The sequence below is a fragment of the Heterodontus francisci genome, chromosome 13, assembly GCF_036365525.1.
Source record: "Heterodontus francisci isolate sHetFra1 chromosome 13, sHetFra1.hap1, whole genome shotgun sequence".
Classification (NCBI taxonomy): Eukaryota; Metazoa; Chordata; class Chondrichthyes; order Heterodontiformes; family Heterodontidae; genus Heterodontus; species Heterodontus francisci.
The window spans coordinates 7,494,170-7,513,850 of NC_090383.1; the positions used below are offsets into that span (position 1 = coordinate 7,494,170).

The 19,681-nt window shown below is 41.3% G+C and overlaps 1 protein-coding gene across 4 annotated transcripts in view; it reads left to right on the forward strand.

The window, feature by feature from the left end:
• Positions 1-19,336, forward strand: part of tasp1 (taspase, threonine aspartase, 1) — a 110,338-nt gene extending 91,002 nt beyond the window's left edge. For 3 of the 4 annotated variants that reach the window (XM_068044320.1, XM_068044317.1, XM_068044319.1), the window contains one exon: positions 17,374-19,336. In XM_068044320.1, coding sequence (XP_067900421.1) covers positions 17,374-17,466 — 93 coding nt within the window. In that variant the 3' untranslated portion in view covers positions 17,467-19,336. Of the gene's footprint in view, positions 1-1,153; positions 1,265-17,373 lie in introns of those variants that run through there. The other variant, XM_068044321.1, reaches the window with a different exon arrangement.
• Positions 19,337-19,681: the final 345 nt, after the last annotated feature.

Below are 19,681 nucleotides of genomic sequence, written 5' to 3' on the forward strand. Positions count from 1 at the left end.
TGATTGAATTTTTCGAGGCGGTGACTAGATGTGTAGATGAGGGTAAAACAGTTGATGTAGTCTACATGGACTTCAGTAAGGCTTTTGATAAGGTCCCGCATTGGAGATTGGTTAAGAAGGTAATAGCCCATGGGATCCAGTGCAATTTGGCAAATTGGATCCAAAATTGGCTTAGTGGCAGGAGGCAGAGGGTGATGGTCGAGGGTTGTTTTTGCGAGTGGAAGCCTGTGACCAGTGGTGTACCATAGGGATCGGTGCATAAAATAATTTTAAGATAAATTCCTTCAATAGCTGCCAAACAATTGCATGCCTGCTCCCACCCCCACCTCAACCGTCTACTTCATCAATGTAATCCTGAGTTGACTCAGTGCACAAAAGCAGCCCATGGATTACTGTGCCTCTGATTTTCCTTATTCCTCTTGTGTAGGTGCTCAACACGTACAGCTGAGAATTGTGAATATAGTGGTGTTGGCAAGATTACATATCTAACCCTGTCCTGCTTTCTCTGGAGTCTTGTCTTTCGAAAGGAACTGTTTTCCTTTATACATTAAAAATATGATGTTTAAGCTGACATTCTGAAGTTTCATTGGGTTTTACTTGAGTCTACTTTGGCCTGTGCATAGGATATCAGCCTGTAGTTGTGCAAAATATTTGGTGTGTTAATGATCTTGAAGGTTAGGAAATGTTTGCCTTTCCACCTAGCTTTCTATCATCAGCAAACTTTTTACATTACTCTAGTTACAAGGTTAGGTTGGAAGAGCTGGATTTGTTCTCCTTAGAACAAAGGAGACTGAAGGGAGATTTACTAGAAGTGTACAGGATTATGACGAGCTTAGATAAGTTAGACAAGGAAAAACTGTTCCCATTAACAAATGCTGCAAGGACTAGGGGGCAGAGATTGAAAGTTTTGGGCAAAAGATGCCAGGGGAATATGAGGAAGCACTTTTTTACGCAGCGGTTGTAATGACCTGGAAGTTGCTGCCCACAAGGGTGGTAGAAGCAGAGAAGATGAATGACTTCAAGAGGAGGTTGGATGGCCGCCTGAGAGAAAATGCAGTGTTGAAGCAGTAAGGTTGTTGAAATTTAAAGTTGGAATTATCTGCAGCTTTCTGTTGGTAAAGGTGCAGTAACTTTTTCTGTGGCATATTCATAGGTTCACCATTCCTAGCCTGTGAAGACTCTGTACTTGGGGGCGTTATAGTTCTCCGTTGCTGCAGATGTTCACTAGAATTGGAGTCGTCATTGAATACCCAAGCCCTCCTAGGTAAGTAGTACGGGGGGAATCTTGCTGCCTGAGTTGCTGTATTTGCTCTTTACCAGAGCAAACTAATTGGGAACCCCAACCAATTGAGAAGGGGGATGACATGTCCATTCTGTCAAAGGAAGGAATTTCTAATTAATTAAAGGGACCACAGCATGAGTCAGAAAAGCTCACCAGTGCTTGGAGTTTTCAGGCTGCTGCACCCACAGGAATAGAAAGGAGACCTGGGAAGGCTGAACCCTGGGGGTCTCGCTCTTACCTGGAGGTCTTGCTGTGGAATCTAAGGAGCTGCAGTGAGTGAAGTGCAGGGTGGTGCTGCTGCAGATGGGTGAAGTGCTAGCCAGTTGAAATGAAAGTTGGCAATCACCTGTAAAGCGGTGAAAGCACACCAAGCAGCCTCTCAATGGCCATGACTGGAGCTGTTCAATGTAGCTGATCAAATTCTTCCCAGCTTCTCAATTCACTGAAGAAACTCTTTTTTCCATTGTGTACTTGCCACGATGATCCTGGAGAGTTGCTGGCAGGTCGGGAAATAGGTTCCATGACTGGGAAATCCAGGACTTTGGGCTAAAGCACCTCATAATTGGCTTCCTAACAAACTCAACAATTAATTGCTTATCCCACAGATCCAAGGGGCTCCCTGCTGTCTTTCAATCCCACCCTGGGGAAAGTTGGAAGAGGGCAGGGGTCATGTCCCGTCAGGATCCTGACATCAGTTTCTGGAACTTTCCCATCCTGCTTTCCTTCGAACCTGCCTCCAATGGCCTGGGAAAATTCTGCCCTACATTTCCAATATGATTGCATTATTGAGGCACTTCAGAATGCTGATTCAAAGTCTCGTCATGTCCCAATTAGGACAGTGTGTTGTTCAGATTTCTCCTATTGGAACTTTTACTTACCATATATACTCGTGCAAAAGTCTACCTTAACTTTCAGAGCCCAGACAGGACATTCAAATCACACACAAGTATAAGTACCCGAACATTCAGATAGGACCTCCACATTTTTTCAGTAAGGTGCCAAGGAAGAACAACAGATACACAGCGCAGTTTAAACTAAAAGTCGTTGCATGTACAGAGAAGGCGAATAATTGTGCGGCAGCAACAGAATTCAAAATATCAGACGAATGTCAGAGATTAGACGAAGCTTTCCACACAGTTTATGAAGACGCCAAAGAATAAAAGTGTCAATGTGGAAAGCCTAGCAAGTGGCGCAGTTAGAAAGTAAAGTTGCAGAATTGGTCAGTGAAAGTTGCCAGAATGGATACATAGGGCTGAATTTTATTATGCTGTGGCCAAAGGGCGGGGTCCTACCTGTGATTTCAGCAGCCGCGCTGCTATAGTTACGCGGCAGGTGGCCATTTAACATAATGACAGCAGCTGTCCTCCCCAATAACGTGGCGGGGGCGGCGATGGAGATGCCTCTCATGGCGTCACCTAATGCTGGCTGCCAGCGCTGCATTTGCATCAGTGTGGTTTCATTGATCTGTCGAAACTTTACTTCTGTGTCATTTAAAAAAAGTTCTTTGTTCTCTGCAAGCAGCAACCCCCCCCCCGGGCATTCATCTAACGATGCCAGATGCCTGTATTTCCCCCACCCCCCATAAACAATCCACTTGCAGAGTTCTCTCTCTTTCCACCCTCGCCACCCCCGGCGTAAACAATACACTTGCCATGTTCCCCCCCGACCCTCACCCTCACCCTCACAGACAAACCAATTGCAGAATTCTCCCAACCATCCATTCACTTCCCCTAGATACTTAGCCTCTCAAGGCACCGAAGATCTTCGCCTCGGTGCGCCAGCTTTTTAAAGACGCAAAACTGAAGGCATGTGAGTGCCACACGTCCAAATCAAGATTGCGAACGCCTGATAAGATAGCAATAAATGAAATTGAAATGTATGCTAAGTAGTATTTAACATGCAAATGATCATCCCATCGCGTTGGGGGGGGGGGGGGCGGAGAAGTGCCACCGACAGAATCAGGAAGTAGCATTATGGCCTTGGGTTCTGCAGCGGACGTCTCCATGCAGATTCTCCAGCCTTCCAGAGGACCGTAAAATCTAGTCCATAGTTATCTGCGCATCCATCCGACTCTACGCCCTGTCTCCATGGATGCTATTATTTTGTTAATAAATTCGAAAATATGACTTGTGTAAAAGTGGACCCCTCTAATTTTAGCCTCAAAAATTGGTCTCTAAAATTCCACTTTTCCACATGTATATATGGTATATGCAATTTAACCTTTTTCATTAGATTTGATTTTTGTTTAAAAACAAAAAAGTCTCCCTTTTATGAAATATTGTGAAATTTGGATTGTATTAGGAGAAACATGGAACAGATTGTTTTATAGTAGCATGCCATCAAAACTGAATTAACGACTGCAATGTTGGAAACTTAACCCCTTTTTAGTTTAGTGTCAAATTCTAGCTATCACTTTTGTTACTGACATCAACATAACTATAACAACAACCAAAACCTACCTTTTACTTACAACATGTTTTAAAATTGTCTACCAACCCCACTCTCCTACATATATAATTTACCATCTACCACTCATTCACTACGTTGTTGGGTACATGTCGACTCAAGATGGCAAAGCCTAAGGTAAGTCTATGTCCAAGCTAGTAACTTAAAATTATAAACCTTTTTAGTAGCTGTCTTCTCTCTAACCCAAATTAATTAAACCTTAACCAGACACCCCCCCCCCCCCCCACACACAAACCTCCAAAATATATATTGTTTAACAGAGATCTCACAGCTGCTAGGAAAATGTCTTTTCCAATTAATACAGATCATGCATTGGCTGACTTAAAATGCATGTGGGATTTCACAGAAAAGTACTTTTTGCACTAGCTTTGAAGTGTGGAACATCCCCTGAAGATGGTTTTCTGTTACTAAATCATAAATTGTTCAGATCTCCAAACTTCTTTTTGACGCCAGTGCTTCTTTGAGATATTTAAGGAAATTTCTAACCTCCTTCACATTTCAAAGTAACAAATGAAGACTTATTGTGTTGAGTCTCCCAAGTATGCAAAGTGGTGCTCAAGAAGTTAGAACCTTGATTTATATTAGAACTTAACAGTTTTATTCTGTGTGTGAAATGTGGTTCAGTAACAGAGAGACACTGGGACATTAAAGGCAGAGTAAGTTGGCTGCTTGCTGAGCAGCTTCTCTTCCATTCTTTGACATCTGGTGTACATTGTTTCCATATTGCCCGCAAATTCTGCAGCTGGTATTGTTGAAGGCCTGACAGACGCAGCTGCTCTTCTCACTTCAATTTTAAATTACGCTTTTGACCTTCCTTTACGAGACTAATCCCTCTTCACCACCCCCACTTTGAGTCTGTGGCCACAAATGTTTTTCAGCAAGTAACCACAAATGCTCAGGATGATTGGGGTGGGGGGGGGGGGGGTTGCAATTTGACAAGTTTGATCAAAAAATGCAAAGCTGGCATGTTGGTATTTACCATTTTGTTAGGTTTAACAACCACTGCCTTATTGGGGTAAACCAGTTTAACCCACGATCTGACATGTTGATGTTTTGAGAAAATTGTTTCTGGTTTTATTTTCACCCTTTTTATTGGCTGTTTTGTTCTCGGCAGAGCTCTGACCTAATGCAAGTCATCCCCCCCCCCACCCCCCGCCCCCAGTTATTCCTAGGATATCAGCTTTCGCCAATTGACCCAAAAGTATTGTAGTTCAGTTTATAACGGCTGGAACATATTTATTCAAACTTTCTCTTCAGTAACCGAAAACGTATTGAATGATGGAATTGGTTCACCTCCGTTTATCCTTAGTTTTGTTCTGCCTGAATAAGTGCATTTTCAGAGATTTTGTATATCTTTGTTTTACTTATATTTGCTTCAACATGGAGTTTAAATTCTGCTTCATTTATCTATGCTGAAAATATTTGGGCTCACACTAGACTTTTTCATCTAATTGTGTTTGCACAACAGATGTTGCTTATCTTTATTCACTTTGAAAGAATTTTCTTTGCATTCACCAATTCATCATTACTTCATTTTTATTAACCTAGTTTTTCTTTTCATATTTTCTTAAAGGACATTTTTAAAAAAACACCAACTACTTCACAGCTTCATTCATGCTTTACTTAACCTAAAAATATATAATGGATGCAATTTGAAGTATTAAAACAGAAATATCAGTTTGAGAACCCGTGCTATGAAAATAACAAAAAACGTAGAGAATCATTGCACTAGAGATCTTATTTTAAATGTACTTAGTCCACATACAATAGATAAGTTGTTTCGAAAAGCAGGAAATTTCACGAGTAATTTATGTTTAAGAAAATTTTGGGTGAACCATGTGATTGTACAGTATAAACTACCCAAGAACAACAAAGACATTGGATAGTACCCCAGGGGGACCAGACACCTCTTTAGGGACACTGCTAAGAACTGATTAAACTTGCTCTATGAGCATTTAAAAAAAAATTTTCTTGGGATGTGAGCATCGCTGGCTAGTCCAGCATTTATTAACGATCCCTAATTGCCTTTGAGAAGGTGGTGGTGGACTGCCTTCTTGAACCCCTGCAGTCCATGTGGTGTGGATACATCCATGGTGTTATTGGGGAGGGAGTTCCAGGATTTTTACCCAGTGACAGTGAAGGAACAGCAATACAGTTCCAAGTCAAGGTGATGTATGACTTGGAAGGGGACCTTGCAGGTGGTGGTGTTCCCATGCGCCTGCTGCCCTTGTTCTTCTAGGTATTAGAGGTCATGGGTGTTGGAAGGTTCTGTTGAAGGAGCCTTGCAGATGGTACACACTGCTGCCACTGTGCTCCAATGGTGGTGAGAGTGCAGGTTGAAAGTGGTGGATGGGTGCCTTTCAAGCAGGCTTTGTCTTGGATGGTGTTGAGCTTCTTGAGTGTTGTTGGAGATGCACTCATCCAGGCAAGTGGAGAACGTTCCATCACACTCCTGACCTGTGCCTTGTGGACAGGCTTTGGGGAGTCAGTAGGTGAGTTACTTGTTGCAGAATTCCCAGCCTCTGACCTGCTGTTGTAGCCACAGTATTTATGTGGCTGGTCTAGTTAAGTTTCTGGTCAATGGTAACCCTAATCCTAACCCTTACCCCAGCTTCCAGGATGTTAATGGTGGAGGACTCCGTGATGGTAATGCTGTTGAATCTCAAAGGGAGATGGTTCGACTCTCTCTTGGAGATGGTCATTGCTTAGGCATATGAAAAAAATGGCAGTCAAAGCTACAATTTCAAATCCTGTCCAAAGCATCCCAAGTAATTAAAATATATTTTTATTGAATTTAGTTTTATGGTTTTCAGCAGGTTATTTCAGATTTAAAATAAGCAATTCATACAACACTGCAGTGCCCCTCGTGTTTAATCTAATCTACCTGAAAGTGATCTTGACCTAAATTAAGTTTGAAGCATCTGCACTGTCACCATTATGGACTGTCAGGCTAAATCCAGACCCAAATTTTCAGTGGCACTATAAAATGGCTATCTAAATTTTTGCCGTCTCTACGTACCCGCTCCACTACTTCTGCCCTGTTGAGGGAAATTCGTAATCATTGCATGGAAAAAGCTGTTTTTTGGTGCTTACTTTATTCCAACCTTTTTGTTCTGGTAAAGTAGTTGTGGTGCAGGTAGGTAGAAAGAAAAGCAGTGGGTGGGGAATGGGAAAGTAGTTATAGCGTGGGCAGCATTTTTGTTCTTGGACTGCAAGATTTTACCAAGAACAGATGAAACTTGTCCTGTCAGCATAGTTAAGTGAACTGCCCAACCGTATGATTGATGGATATTCTCTTGGTTCATGGGTAGCAAATTCAGATAATCTTAGAATACTGCACCAGGGTTTGGCAAAAGGAAGGTATTACCCTGGCAGGTGCTGTGTTTTGATGCTGTTTTAAATGTTTTAACAAACCTGAGGTACTTAAATTTTCTTGCCAGGCCCAGCAGCAGTGGAAGGATAGAAGTTTGTTTGACATCATGCGGGCAGGCCAAGGCTGTTTTCCAAATAATAGGACTCTACCCTTGGATTTTATTACACACTTAGATCATCGCAAGACTTTTTTTGGTGTTGTGCAGTTTCAGGTTTGTTATCAGCCATCCATTACATTGCCCAAATGACTATTTTTCATGTATGGATCTGGAAAATGAGCATTAATTTGCATCTGGCTACTACTTAGTTCTTCCCTGAAGTGGTGTAGATGGGATGAAAAATTTTGTAATCTTTGGAATTGTGGTATAGACATATCTCCTGGTATTCTGAATAGCTGCATGCTGTTGTTCCAGCATCCTGTGCTGCCTTGTATGGTTTGTTTTGGTTGGTTACCAGAACCTTTTTGGACTTCTGTTTTGGTTGAGCCAGTTTGATTAGTGATGTCTCAAATGTCCCTGTGTGTAGTAGAGTCATGAGGCCAGATTTTTAAATCCCGCTGGGAAAGGGAGCACGTGTGAGCACAACTTCAAGATCGCGTTCTCGGAGGTTGGCACTGGGTCCCACCGCCTCTGGAATGTTAAGCCATTTTTAAAGGGATGCTGGGAGGAGAGAATGGCAACCCCTCACGCCTCCATTTAAGTCACTGTTGAGCTCATTGAGGAGCTCATTAACAGGCATGTCAGCAGCAGTTTCAATATTTAAAGGAAGGGAACATGTAGAACGCCATGTCTGGAACACAGCGGGGTGTACAAGTAGTGAACACTTAGGAGAACATGGGAAGGGCTGATTAAAATAATGCAGAGGCACAAAATAAAGCTCAGCTGCTCCAAAAGTACCACAAAGTAGTTATTGCTGGAGCTGTAAAACTTGCTTTTTTCAGTGGTGAGTGGCAGGAATCTGGAGAGGGACGTGAGGGTCCTGGCATCACTTGGGCAGCTGGAATTGACAGAGGAAGGCCTGGTGAATACACAGACCCCAGCCGAGGGAGTTCAGATGGGAACCGGCTACTCTGACATTGGACAGAGCAACCAGGATGAGTTGCAGCAGATGCAACCTCCTGGACAGCAGGAGGCCAGGGGAGCACAGTGGTGGGGGACTGTCAGGGGAAGAAGGTGCTATCCTAGACATCGGGTCTACTGACAAACAGTCAGCCACCTATAAATGACAGTGTCAGTGCCGTAGGAGGCTACGCCTATCCAGGCAGATGGTCTTGGACCTGAGTGCTCTGATCCACATGACCTAAGGGCTCACGCCCCCATGGCAGGCCTTTACCTACGGCCATCAAGGTCACCGTCACCGTAAATTTCTCTGCAACCGGGTCATTCCAGGGATCAGCTAGGTGACGTTTCGCAATTAACTGCTCATCAGGCAGATCACGGATGCCATATTCAGAAGGGCGGAGCACTACATCCACTTTGACACAGATCAGCCTGCGCAGACACAGAGGATATTAACTTTTGCCTCCATCGTTGGATTCCACTAGATGCAGGGTATCATCGATGTGGCTATCAAAGCACCCAGTGACCAGCCAGTGAGATGCATCAACAGGAAGGGCTTCTGCTCCTTTAAGGTCCAACTGGTCTGCGATCACAAGAGCTTCCTCCATGTGTGTGCTCACTTTCCTGGCAGCTGCCACGACTCCTTCATCCTCCACCAGTTCAGGCTGCCTCTGATCTTCTCTCCATCCTCCAAAGTGCATGGATGGATCCAAGGGGTAAGGGAAACCCCTTGAAGACATGGCTACTGACCCCTCTATGGAAGCCCCAGACAGAGGCGCTATCACCAATGCCACCTGCTCAGGCGAACCATTGAGCAGGCCGTCTGGCTTCTAAAGATGTGATTCCAGGGCCTGGACAGTTCGGGCGACCCCCTGCAATACCTTCCTGCAAGGGTCTCTGTCATTACGGTGATCTGCTGCGCTTTCCATACATGGCCCTCCAGAGACGTGTTGGCCTTCAGGACACTGAATCTCTGGAAGGAGACAGCTCATCAGGGAGGAGGAAGAGAGGATGGAAAGGGATAACTCTGAACGGAGAGGTGCCCCTGCTGCATGACGGCACGACCTCCTCCTGCCACCCTCTGGGAAGAGGACCTCCCTCCTGTCCCTTGCGGCCTCCAGCATTAGATCCAGGTCGGCATCGATGAAGCAAAGGTCCTCCTTGCCCCTGGCTGGCCAAGAAAGAGCAATCCAGCTTAAACCCGCTTTCCAGCTCTTGGATATGCACTTGAAATGCTATAACCTACAAGGCTGCAGACCAAGTACTTTTTAAATGTGATGAGGGTTCCTGCCTATCCCACCCTTTCAAGCAGTGGGTTCCAGAGCCCCACCTATCTATTGGAATTTAAAAATTTGTCAAGGTTGGTGGATTGGAACCAAATTAATTTTACTCGTTCAACTATTGTAGTTTTTGTTTATCTGGCACTACAACAGTCATTACTATAATCCATTGAATTTATGAAACAACGTTTTTGTTTTATATTAAACTTTTTCTTGCTCTGAAGTAATTTTTTAAATTAATGTTTTTAGACAGTACAATATATATTGAATTACAGCAACTCATCCACAAATATTAGTGGCTTGTGGATGACCCTAGTGGTTTGTATTTGTTTTTTTTTACACAGGAGGAGCTGCAGGGAAGCAGGTTGTGTTTATTCTTAAATTAAATATACTTGTAAAAGATCAAGTTGAAAGCAGTAGCTATGTTTGAAACCATTTAGCTAACTTTTGTTGCATGTTTAAAGCAAATTATTAGAAGAATGTGATCTATTCAAAAGCAGAAGTTGGTCCCTTCTCGCATTTTAAAATTATTTTACATGTGCCATATTTTATTTTCCAGTCAACTGCTCAAGGTCTCAGTTGTGTTTCTTGCTAAGTAATGGTCTAACAAATAATTTTTAATCAGCTTTCATCTGCTTACCCTGACACGCCTTTATGTTGGTCTTTGGAAGTTTTTTACCAACATCTGTTGTCTTGATCAGTGGTGATGAAAGCAGCTTGGAAAGTGGCATGTGGAAATGGCTGGAGATATTATTGCCAGTATCGTAAAATAATAGACTTCAGCCTGGTGCGGGAACAAAGCAGAAACTGTTGACCTGATCTTTGCAGGTGCAGATTCTGCTCTTGATACTTTCTTCCAATTTTTGCCCTTTTCTTTTGCTAGTTAAACACTGGGAATTACAGTAAAGTAACTCTTTGAAGAGTAATGTGTTGTACACATTATTTATTTGATTAGTACATTTTTGGCACTGTACAGTAACCTAAATTGCATACTAAATTTGTTCAATTCATTTATAATGTTTTAAGTACATGCTTGAGCCGAGTACTGTACCTTCCAGAATTCTCTGGAAATTACACATTTCATGAGTACTGTTTCTATATGTTTTGTTAAGTTTTATTTTGAGGACTCATGTGTTTTAAGATTATGGAAATTGTTTTATTTGGGAAAACTGAAAAGGATTCCATGGATGTTTTTTTCACTAGGGTCATTGAAAGGACACTGTGAGGTCTTGTTTGAAAACAACATTTACTGGAAGTCACCTGTCTTCAGAAACACCCAGCAGGGGCTTTTTGACTTGGAGATGTTTACAGAGAAGTGACTGGTCAAGATTTATAGAGTTGGGAAGGCTTGAATCTTGAGATGTTGTTTTTGGTTTTGCTTTGGACAGTGTGTTGGGGTGTGAACTGTTTTGAAGACAGTTGGAGAAAACCAGCCAAGAGAGCAGTCACCATCAGCACCCTCTCCCATCTCTTTGAGAACTTCCTAAGAGTCAAGTGTAAGAAATAGAGAAACTGATGCTGCACTACTTCTGAAGCACCTGCCAGAAACCCCTGATGCCACATTTCTCCTGGAAAGCCTGCCAAACTGATCCTCAACGTCACCTGAAAAGAACTGCTCTCGAAAGATTCCAGTGACTGCCGTTGAGGCGTATTTGGGACACCAAACCAAAAAGGGACAACTGACATCTTTCCATATCTTTTCTTCAAGAATTAGCAAGTATTTGGCCAAAGTATTTTTATTTGTTGTCTTTTTGTAATGGAGCTCTAAAGAGAAAATCTCTTTTTTGGTTAACCTCTGTGTGTGTTTCTGTGTGTGTGTGAGGGGCTAAGGTAAAAGGGGGAACTTTCATATTTCAATCTGTGTTAATGCTTTTCTTCGTTACTGGTTACGTCTTGTTTTATAATAATCTGATAATTTTGTTGCTTATTAAAGAAACCTGGTTGGTGCATTTTATTCTGAGATAACGAGTAGAGTATACGATAGACTGCATCAGTAACTGAGTAAACATTTAAATATATGTTGTGCCCTGTGGAGAAGTGGAACTAGAAAAGACAGTGCATTCCTCCCACCTCAGTCGTAACAGTACACATCTTTCATTTTTGTACTTTTGCTCTTTCAGTGTGCTTTAAAAGAACCTTGTTTTCTGTGTCTTGCGCTAGTGGACAACCCTCAGACCTGGCCATAGTCATCAGATTCCACCTAAGTTTGTTCCCCTCTTCCTCCCTGGCCTCTTTTGTTTTTAAATTTCCTGTCACCCTCTTCTCCCCGCCCAGTCCCTTTCACGTATACAATTTGCCTGATGCTTCAGGGTGTCCTTCAGGCTCTTTTTCCTCTCCCCCTCCACTTTATAAAAAAAAAATAGCTTTTCTAACACCATTTTTCAGAGCATGTTTTCAGTTAACTTCTGCACCTAGTTTAATGTTCATTCCGTTATCCCTTTTATCTATTTTATTTATTTTCCTTCTTCCCCTGTAAAGTCACTATGGGCATTTTCTATGTTAAAAGTTGTATATAAATGCAAATTGTTGAGTATTTTGTTCCCTCCCCCTTTCGTGGATAAGTGGCAGATCTGTAAGGTCTTTCAGTTCACCCTTTGTTGTTCTTCTGATGAATCGTCAGATTTATTAGATTTTAACCTAACAGTAACCCTGTTTCCCGAACTGGGTGTTTTGGTATGTCTGCACACGTGGACGTTTTGAAGTAATAAATCAGGTCAGGCATCTGCTTACAGTTATGTCAGTAATCCTTATTTGGTCATGCTTCTTCAGCTGTAATGGCTACAGTTCTCAGCTTGTCACCATTTTTGTTGTGTTGAGTTTGTATCTACAAAAATCCTTGCCATGAAACAAATTTTTTTGTAGTATGCTGAGAATGTCCTATTTGACTTTGATTATTTCACTCATGAAATCATACCATCACTGTGATGACAGTATTGTAAAATTTCTAAATGTACATTACAGAATATTGGAACTTTTATTCTTCCCTTTGTGTATGCTGCTGATCCAAATGTTTTTTCAAATACTGCCCAGTATTATCATAAGATGATAAATCAGTATTTTATTCACTTCTGTTTGCAATCTGCTTACCAAATGCAAGAATGAACTCCAAGTATATAAGGATTTCACCATACCAGTGATATGTTTTGGCTCTTGACATTACCTCAAGCCAGATCAAGTACTAACTTGGTCAAACACTTCTCTCCATACATAGACACACATGCTAGTCATTTCCTTTTGCTTAAATATAAGGCTGTTATTTGTCCCGTATGTTTGTTTTAGAACTCCAAAGTAAACCCCTTTGTTATATTTTTGTGATGTGTGCAACAGTTTTAAGCGATTGTTTCACAATTGTTTTGTTTTGATCTTCAAAGCCTGCCCTTTCAGGGTTACTTTTAACAGTTTAAAACCTTTCCATTGCAATAAGATGATTGGGTTTACTGTAAGTAATCCAATGCTAGAATTGCTGGCAGATGAATTTGAAGATTGTTAATATTTGTGACTGGGCAGTTTATGAATCTTTTAAAAAGTGTGCTGAGAAATTGCAAATACAAGAATTCTAGGAAACATTTTTAATACCCTCCTATAGAAAATCCTAGTGGTAAGGGGTTATGAATATACAAAAAGGTGGGATTAGAGCATCTGGTCCATTCAGTTCAGCCCATGCACAGTGTAGCCACAAATACCATTTACCCAAGCCTTGCACAATTTTCTGGGAGAGGCAAAAAAAAAACAGAAGCCAACCAAAGGAAAAACTCTTGGCAGTTCCTCTCCAACTCTAACATAATCAAACAAAACTCCGCAAGGCTACAGTAACTCTGAAATCCTCTTATTTGCAGCTACCCTGCAACATAACCACTTTAACAGGAAATGTGCTCTCTCAAAAACTCATCTAGCCATCTTTTGCAGGACTGTGGGGAATCCATACTCACTGCATGCTTTAGTCAACACTTTCAAGGGGCAGTGACTCTGAACAGAAATACTGCACTTCTAAGCATTTAATCTAACTCCTTGCCTGTGTGCTTTCTATACAAACCTAGTCCTCCCATCTCTTTCCATCTCAAATAATCTATCCAATGGGGCGGAATCTAATTTTTCTTTCATTTATAAACTACTTAATCATGCATACTTTATGGTTGTGTTTCTCTAATAAAAATAGCCCAGTACCTTCAGGTTATACGGATAAGAGAGCCTTAGGACTGGGTATCATTTTAATTGCCCTTCCCTGTACCTCGTGTGTGGGAGAAAAATGTTGTCACAATACTCCCAAATGCAATATTAATGTTTAAGGCTTTGTATTGCCTAAGGGTAGTATTAGTTTCTTCTAACCATAAAAACACTAAAACCTTACCTACTTTTCCAACACCCTTGTCACACTACCTGTGGATGTTCTCTGGTTTATTTTATAAGATTCTAATGCAGCTTTTTGATCTGCATATTGTCTTTTTTTTTAAGCAGTAACATTTCTTGACATTTTGTACATCAACCTGTTATGCAAAAATACAAGGTCCTTGAACCATGCTGGTTCTGTGCACCTCTCGCGCTGAAGTGTCAGCCTTGCCTCAGTGGTAGCACACTTTCCTCTGAGTCGGATGGTTATGGGTTCAATCCCCACTCCAGGACCTGAACACAGTTTAGCCTGACACTTCAGTGCAATACGGGGGGGATGTTGCTCTGTCCGTATAACAGTTTTTCTGATGCGATGTTAAAATGAGGCCCCTCGGGGTGACGTAAAAGATCCCATAGCACTATTCAAAGAAGAGCAGGGGAGTTCTGGCCAATATTTAACCATTAACCAACATCACAAAAACAGATTATCTCTTAACCTGTTACGACTGAGGCGGGAGGAGTGCAATGTCTTTCTGTAGTTCCACTTTGCCACAGGTCACAACATATATTTAAATGTTTACCTAGTTACCGCTACGGTCAATCATATGCTCTACTCTTCATCCCAGAATAAAATACACCAACCAGGTTTCTTCAATAAACAACAAAATTAGCAGTTCATTACAAAACAAGACTTATCCAGTAAAGAAACAAAGCATTAACAGAGTTTGAAATATGAAAGTTCCCTTTTTAAATACCCAACACGCACCCAGGTTAAAGAAATAAAAAGTAAAGAAATATTCTCTGCAGAGTTCTTTCACCCAAAAAAAAAGACAAAATAGAATACTTGGTCCAAATACTTGCTAATTCTTGAAGAAAAGGGATGAGATATGTTGTGTCCCAAGAATGGCATACAGTCTGACATATAGTACACGTAGACGGGTCACTGGGATCTTTTCTGAAGTAGTTCTTTTCCGGCAGTGTAGAGAATTAATGTGGCAGGTCTTCCAGGAGTGTCTCAGGAGAAATGCGGCATCAGGGTTTTAGCTCTCATACACTGGATTTGTAGGGTTTTTTCAAAGAAGTAGAGAAGGAGGAGCTGAATGTTTTTCAGCAAGCCGCAAACCCAACTGCCTTCAACACAGTCCACGCCCAAACTGAACCAAAACAATGTCCCAAAAGCGAAACCTGCTGACCACCATAAATCTTGACATGTCACTTCTCCGTAAACATCTCCCCCAAGTCACCAAGGTTTCTGTTGTTTATTGAGCTTAAGGCGTGTGGCGTCCAGTGAAGGTTTGTTTTCAAACAAGACCTCTCAGTGACCCTTGAGAAAAAAAAACACATCCATGGAATCTTTTCATTTGCCCAAATGAACCAATGTCCATAATTCTAAGTTATGAATCTTCAAAAAAATTGTTTTAAAAAGAAGCACTTTCATAACAAACCACATTGCTGTTTGTGGGACCTTGCTGTGTGCAGATTGGCTGTTGCAATTCCCTACATTACACTTCAAAAGTACTTAATTGGCTGTAAAACACTTTGGAAAAGTCCTGAGGTCTAGAAAGGCACTATATTAGCAGCAGATTTTATTCAACCACAATATGTAATCTGGTCTGGCACATATTTCTCACTCAGCCATTACCATCATGACAGGGGATGAATCCTGGTTCAAAGAGGAGTGCAGGAGAATATGCCAGGAGCAGCACCAGGCATACCTAAAAAAAAAAATGAGGTGCCAACCTGGTGAAGCTACATTACCTGCTAAACAGCGGAACGACAGAGAGCAAAATGATCCCACAACCTACGGATCAGATCAATGCTCTACAGTCCTGCCGCATCCAGTCGTGAATGGTGGTAGACAATTAACTAACAAAAGGAGGAGGCTTCATTGACATCCACAATGACGGTGGAACCCAGCACGTCAGTGCAAAAGACAAGGTTGAAGCATTTGCAGTCGTCTTCAGTCAGAAGTGCAGAGTGGATGATCCGGCTCGGCCTCCTCCTGAGGTCCCCAGCATCACAGATGCCAGTCTTTTTAACTAATTTGATTTGCTTCACGTGATATCAAGAAACGGCTGAAGGCATTGGATACAGCAAAGGCTATGGGCCCTGACAATTTCTCAGCTGTAGTACTGAAGACTAGTTCACCTCTAGCCAAGCTGATCCAGTACAGCTACAGTGCTGGCAACTACCTGACGAGGTAGAAAATTGCTCAGGTATGTTCTATCCACAAAGCAGGACAAGTCTAATCTGACCAATTCCTGCCCCATCAGTCTACTCTCAATCATCAACAAAGTGATGGAAGGTGACATTGACCGTGCTATCAAGCGGCACTTACTCAGCAATAACCTGCTCACTGATGCTCAGTTTGGGTTCCTGCAAGGCCACCTGGTTTAGACCTCATTACAGCCTTGATCCAAACATGGACAAAAGAACTGAATTCCAGAAGTGAGGTGAGAATGAGCCAGGAGTTCCTCAGGGTAGTGTCCAACCATCTTCAACTACTTCATCAGTTGACTTCCCTCCATCATTTGCTCTTGCAGAAAACCGACGTGGACACAACGGGCAGAATGGCCTCTTTCTGTGCTGTAACTGTTCTGTGATTTCAGAAGTGGGGATGTTCACTCATGTTTGCACAGGCTCCTTCGACAGCACTTTCCAAACCCACAACCTCTACCACCTAGAAGAACAAGGGCAGAAGACACATTGGAACACCACCACCTGCAAGTTCCCCTCCAGGGCACTCACCATCCTGTCTTGGAACTGCATCTCCGTCCCTTCACTGTCGCTGGGTCAAAATCCTGTAATTCCCTCCCTAACAGTGCTGTGGGTGTACCTTCACCACATGGACTGCAGTGGTTCAAGAAGGCAGCTCAGCACCAGCACCTTGACATTTAGGGATGGACAACAAATATTGGCTTTTCCAATGATGCTTGCATGCCAGGAATGAATTAAAATATACTTTTAAATGCAAGTTCTCTTTTTACCAGTGTAACAAGAGCCTAACACTGGAGAAAAACAACACCCAAACTTCTTCAATTAATATCCATTTGAATAATATAAACTGATTCTACCAGTTAGCTCTGTCTGGATCATCAAAAGGGCTGAGTGGCAGGTTTGCAAATTTAGTTTACACTGAGTATCATGTTATGACCCATTCAGTAGTAAGTGTAATAATATTTCAGTCTTAGCCCCAGTGATAATGGAGCCCCGCCTCTTGGGGAAAAAAAGCAGGAGGAAAGATTTGGTAGTTTGTCAACATTGCTACCAGGAAAATGTGTAGTGACCCAACCAGTTCATGTTATCGTAGTCTTTAGTAACGCAAAAATGTTCCTCAGCATCTCTCTCTTTTCCTTCAGCCAGAATATAGAGGGATGCTGGAATTCTGAGGGAGTGCATACTGGATTTAATTGTAGAGTTCATTGCAAGTGCAACTGGTATTGATGGCACTTATCAATGCTACTGTAGTTTATGTTTTAGATTACGAGAGAGTAATTGAGGCAACCCTTAATTCCATTGCATGCCAAACTACCTATTTTAGAGCTGTGTTTATCTCCAATCCTAAAATGGTTAATATGTTTATTCACAGACTCACATTTCAAGGCTTCCACCAGGAGCTGTGGCAGGGCAGTCGCTGGCAATAGAAGGTGGTGTTTGCAGGCTTCGAAGCCCTGTGACCTGAACATGTTTGACTTCTTTAAATGGCACCACACAGTCTCAGATGGACTACCCAGCTATAGTGTATTTCGTATATTTTAATTATGTAAAGGATATCGAGAGTTTTATCTTTTTTGATACAATAATTGCACTTTGTATTTTTAGTATCCTGGTTCTGCTGGTAAGTGCTGCTTTATTCTGAGTATCATTTCTCTGCTTAAAATGAAGATAATTGCAGTTGACTTCTCTAGAGCGTTCATCCTGTTTGTCGTGAAATTTTTTTGTGACTGATGTACAGTCACCCTAAAATACTTAATGTGAAAGAATCCTTCTCAGTTGACTTGAGTTTCACTCAATGCATTGCATTCCATATTTGCCATCTGAAAGATTCAGGATCGTGCCATATCTAAAGGCTATATTGGGCACTAAATTTAATAGCTATTGTGTGTCTAACTTCAATGTTATTGGTTTCACTTCATAAGGTAACTAGGTATTTAGTTAATACCACATGTACCAACATTAGGGCTGGTCGTCAATTTGAGATTTGATCAGATATGTTCATTTTACATTAACAGGAAACTATAATAGATGTGATATTGTGTGCACAGGCAGCAGTGTGCTGTACTGCATTAAACATAGCTTTCAATTATCTAAATATGAAACTGTTAACCTTGTGCTATTAGTAATATCATGCAGGACATGATCCTGAATTCATTGGCAATTTTGGCTGAAAATATGGTGATGTGTAATGTAGGTGAAAATTATATGCTTAAGACATAAATAGTCAAACTGCACATTTAACAGGACTCTGTGCAATGGGTGTAGATCCTGAATGTTTTTATTTTTATTTTAAATTGCATACAATTAACAGTCATTAGGTATACACTGAAGTCAAATTGACTGCATCATGATATCCTGTAAAATAGTACTTCTTCCACATTTTTCTTTAATTATATGCTTCACCAAACACTGGTGTGTGCAGACACTTGATTCTGCTGCTTTTGCATTTGGGCAGTTTCTTTTGAACTGGAGCACCTGATATGCTGGACTTGTCTAGCTTGCAATGCCAGTGCATCTTTCAGCATCCATCCTGTTTGCTGTAGAAGATGTTGCTGTGCTCTACAGTGGAGCTTCTTTAAAACAGATTGTCATAATGAATCTCCTATTATAGCCTTTTTCTGTTGTTCTGAAATATTCTACTGTATTCGTTGGAGAGCTCAGAACCTCGGCTAGTGAATTCCTGATTGGAAGAAGAAATTGATCAATCCTCATGAGTTTGAAATGTTAAATTTTGACCATCTGGTGTATTAAACCGAAGATAGTCTTTTGTGGATTCAGGACAGTCGTGGTGGTGAATAAGTTGGAGTATTATATGCATTTTAGGAAACTAAATTGCAATATCTATTCTTAAGGTGAAATGATTCGCAAATTATTATTACCATTAAATGGCAATGTCCCTGTTTGCTATTGTTCCCATTCTCTCCCATACAGATTTTAAAAAGGTATTGTCACCAGCTTGTCACTACATCTGGTAACACTCTACTCCCTGAATAGCTTTGTATATATAACTCTTATGTTAAGCAAGGTTTGATCTTATGAGAATTGGTGTTGCACTGTATTAATTCCACTATATATTATGTGTAAATGCCAGGGCAAAAAGAGCTTGTAAAGGTGCTTTTAATTGATTGCAAATTATTCTGCTAATATTTTGTATTATATCCTTTAATAAAATTGGGAGGGGGGGTGAAATTTATCTGTTTCAAAATGTAATCAACTGTGTGGATTTACGTGTTTGTAAATTCACCAATGCAAGAAAGATTTGAGTGTGCACAAAGACTTGTACTCAAAGGGAAATTGTATGTCTGGTAAGAAAATAAAAGGCTAATTTAAATGTCCCCTCTCCTTTTGAGCAGCACCAGTATTATGTATGTAGTCACCACTACAGGTGTGCCTCATAGTATTCTGCAGTGTGTAATGTATCAGGTATTTCGAAAGTAGGCATGCTAAAGAATAACAAAATAATGGTTCTTGTATTCACCTTATTTGGTATGTGTTTTTCAGTTACTTGGGAACCAAAATCATGCTTCCAGATGCAGCTGCTAAGAACATAAACTATAGGAACAAGACAAGGCTGTTTGGCCTGTCGTGACTATTCTTTCCACAGACTATGTTCAATATGCCCTTCATGGATTCTCTCCCACCAGATTTTATCTCTGCACAAATATTCCTTGATGCCCGAA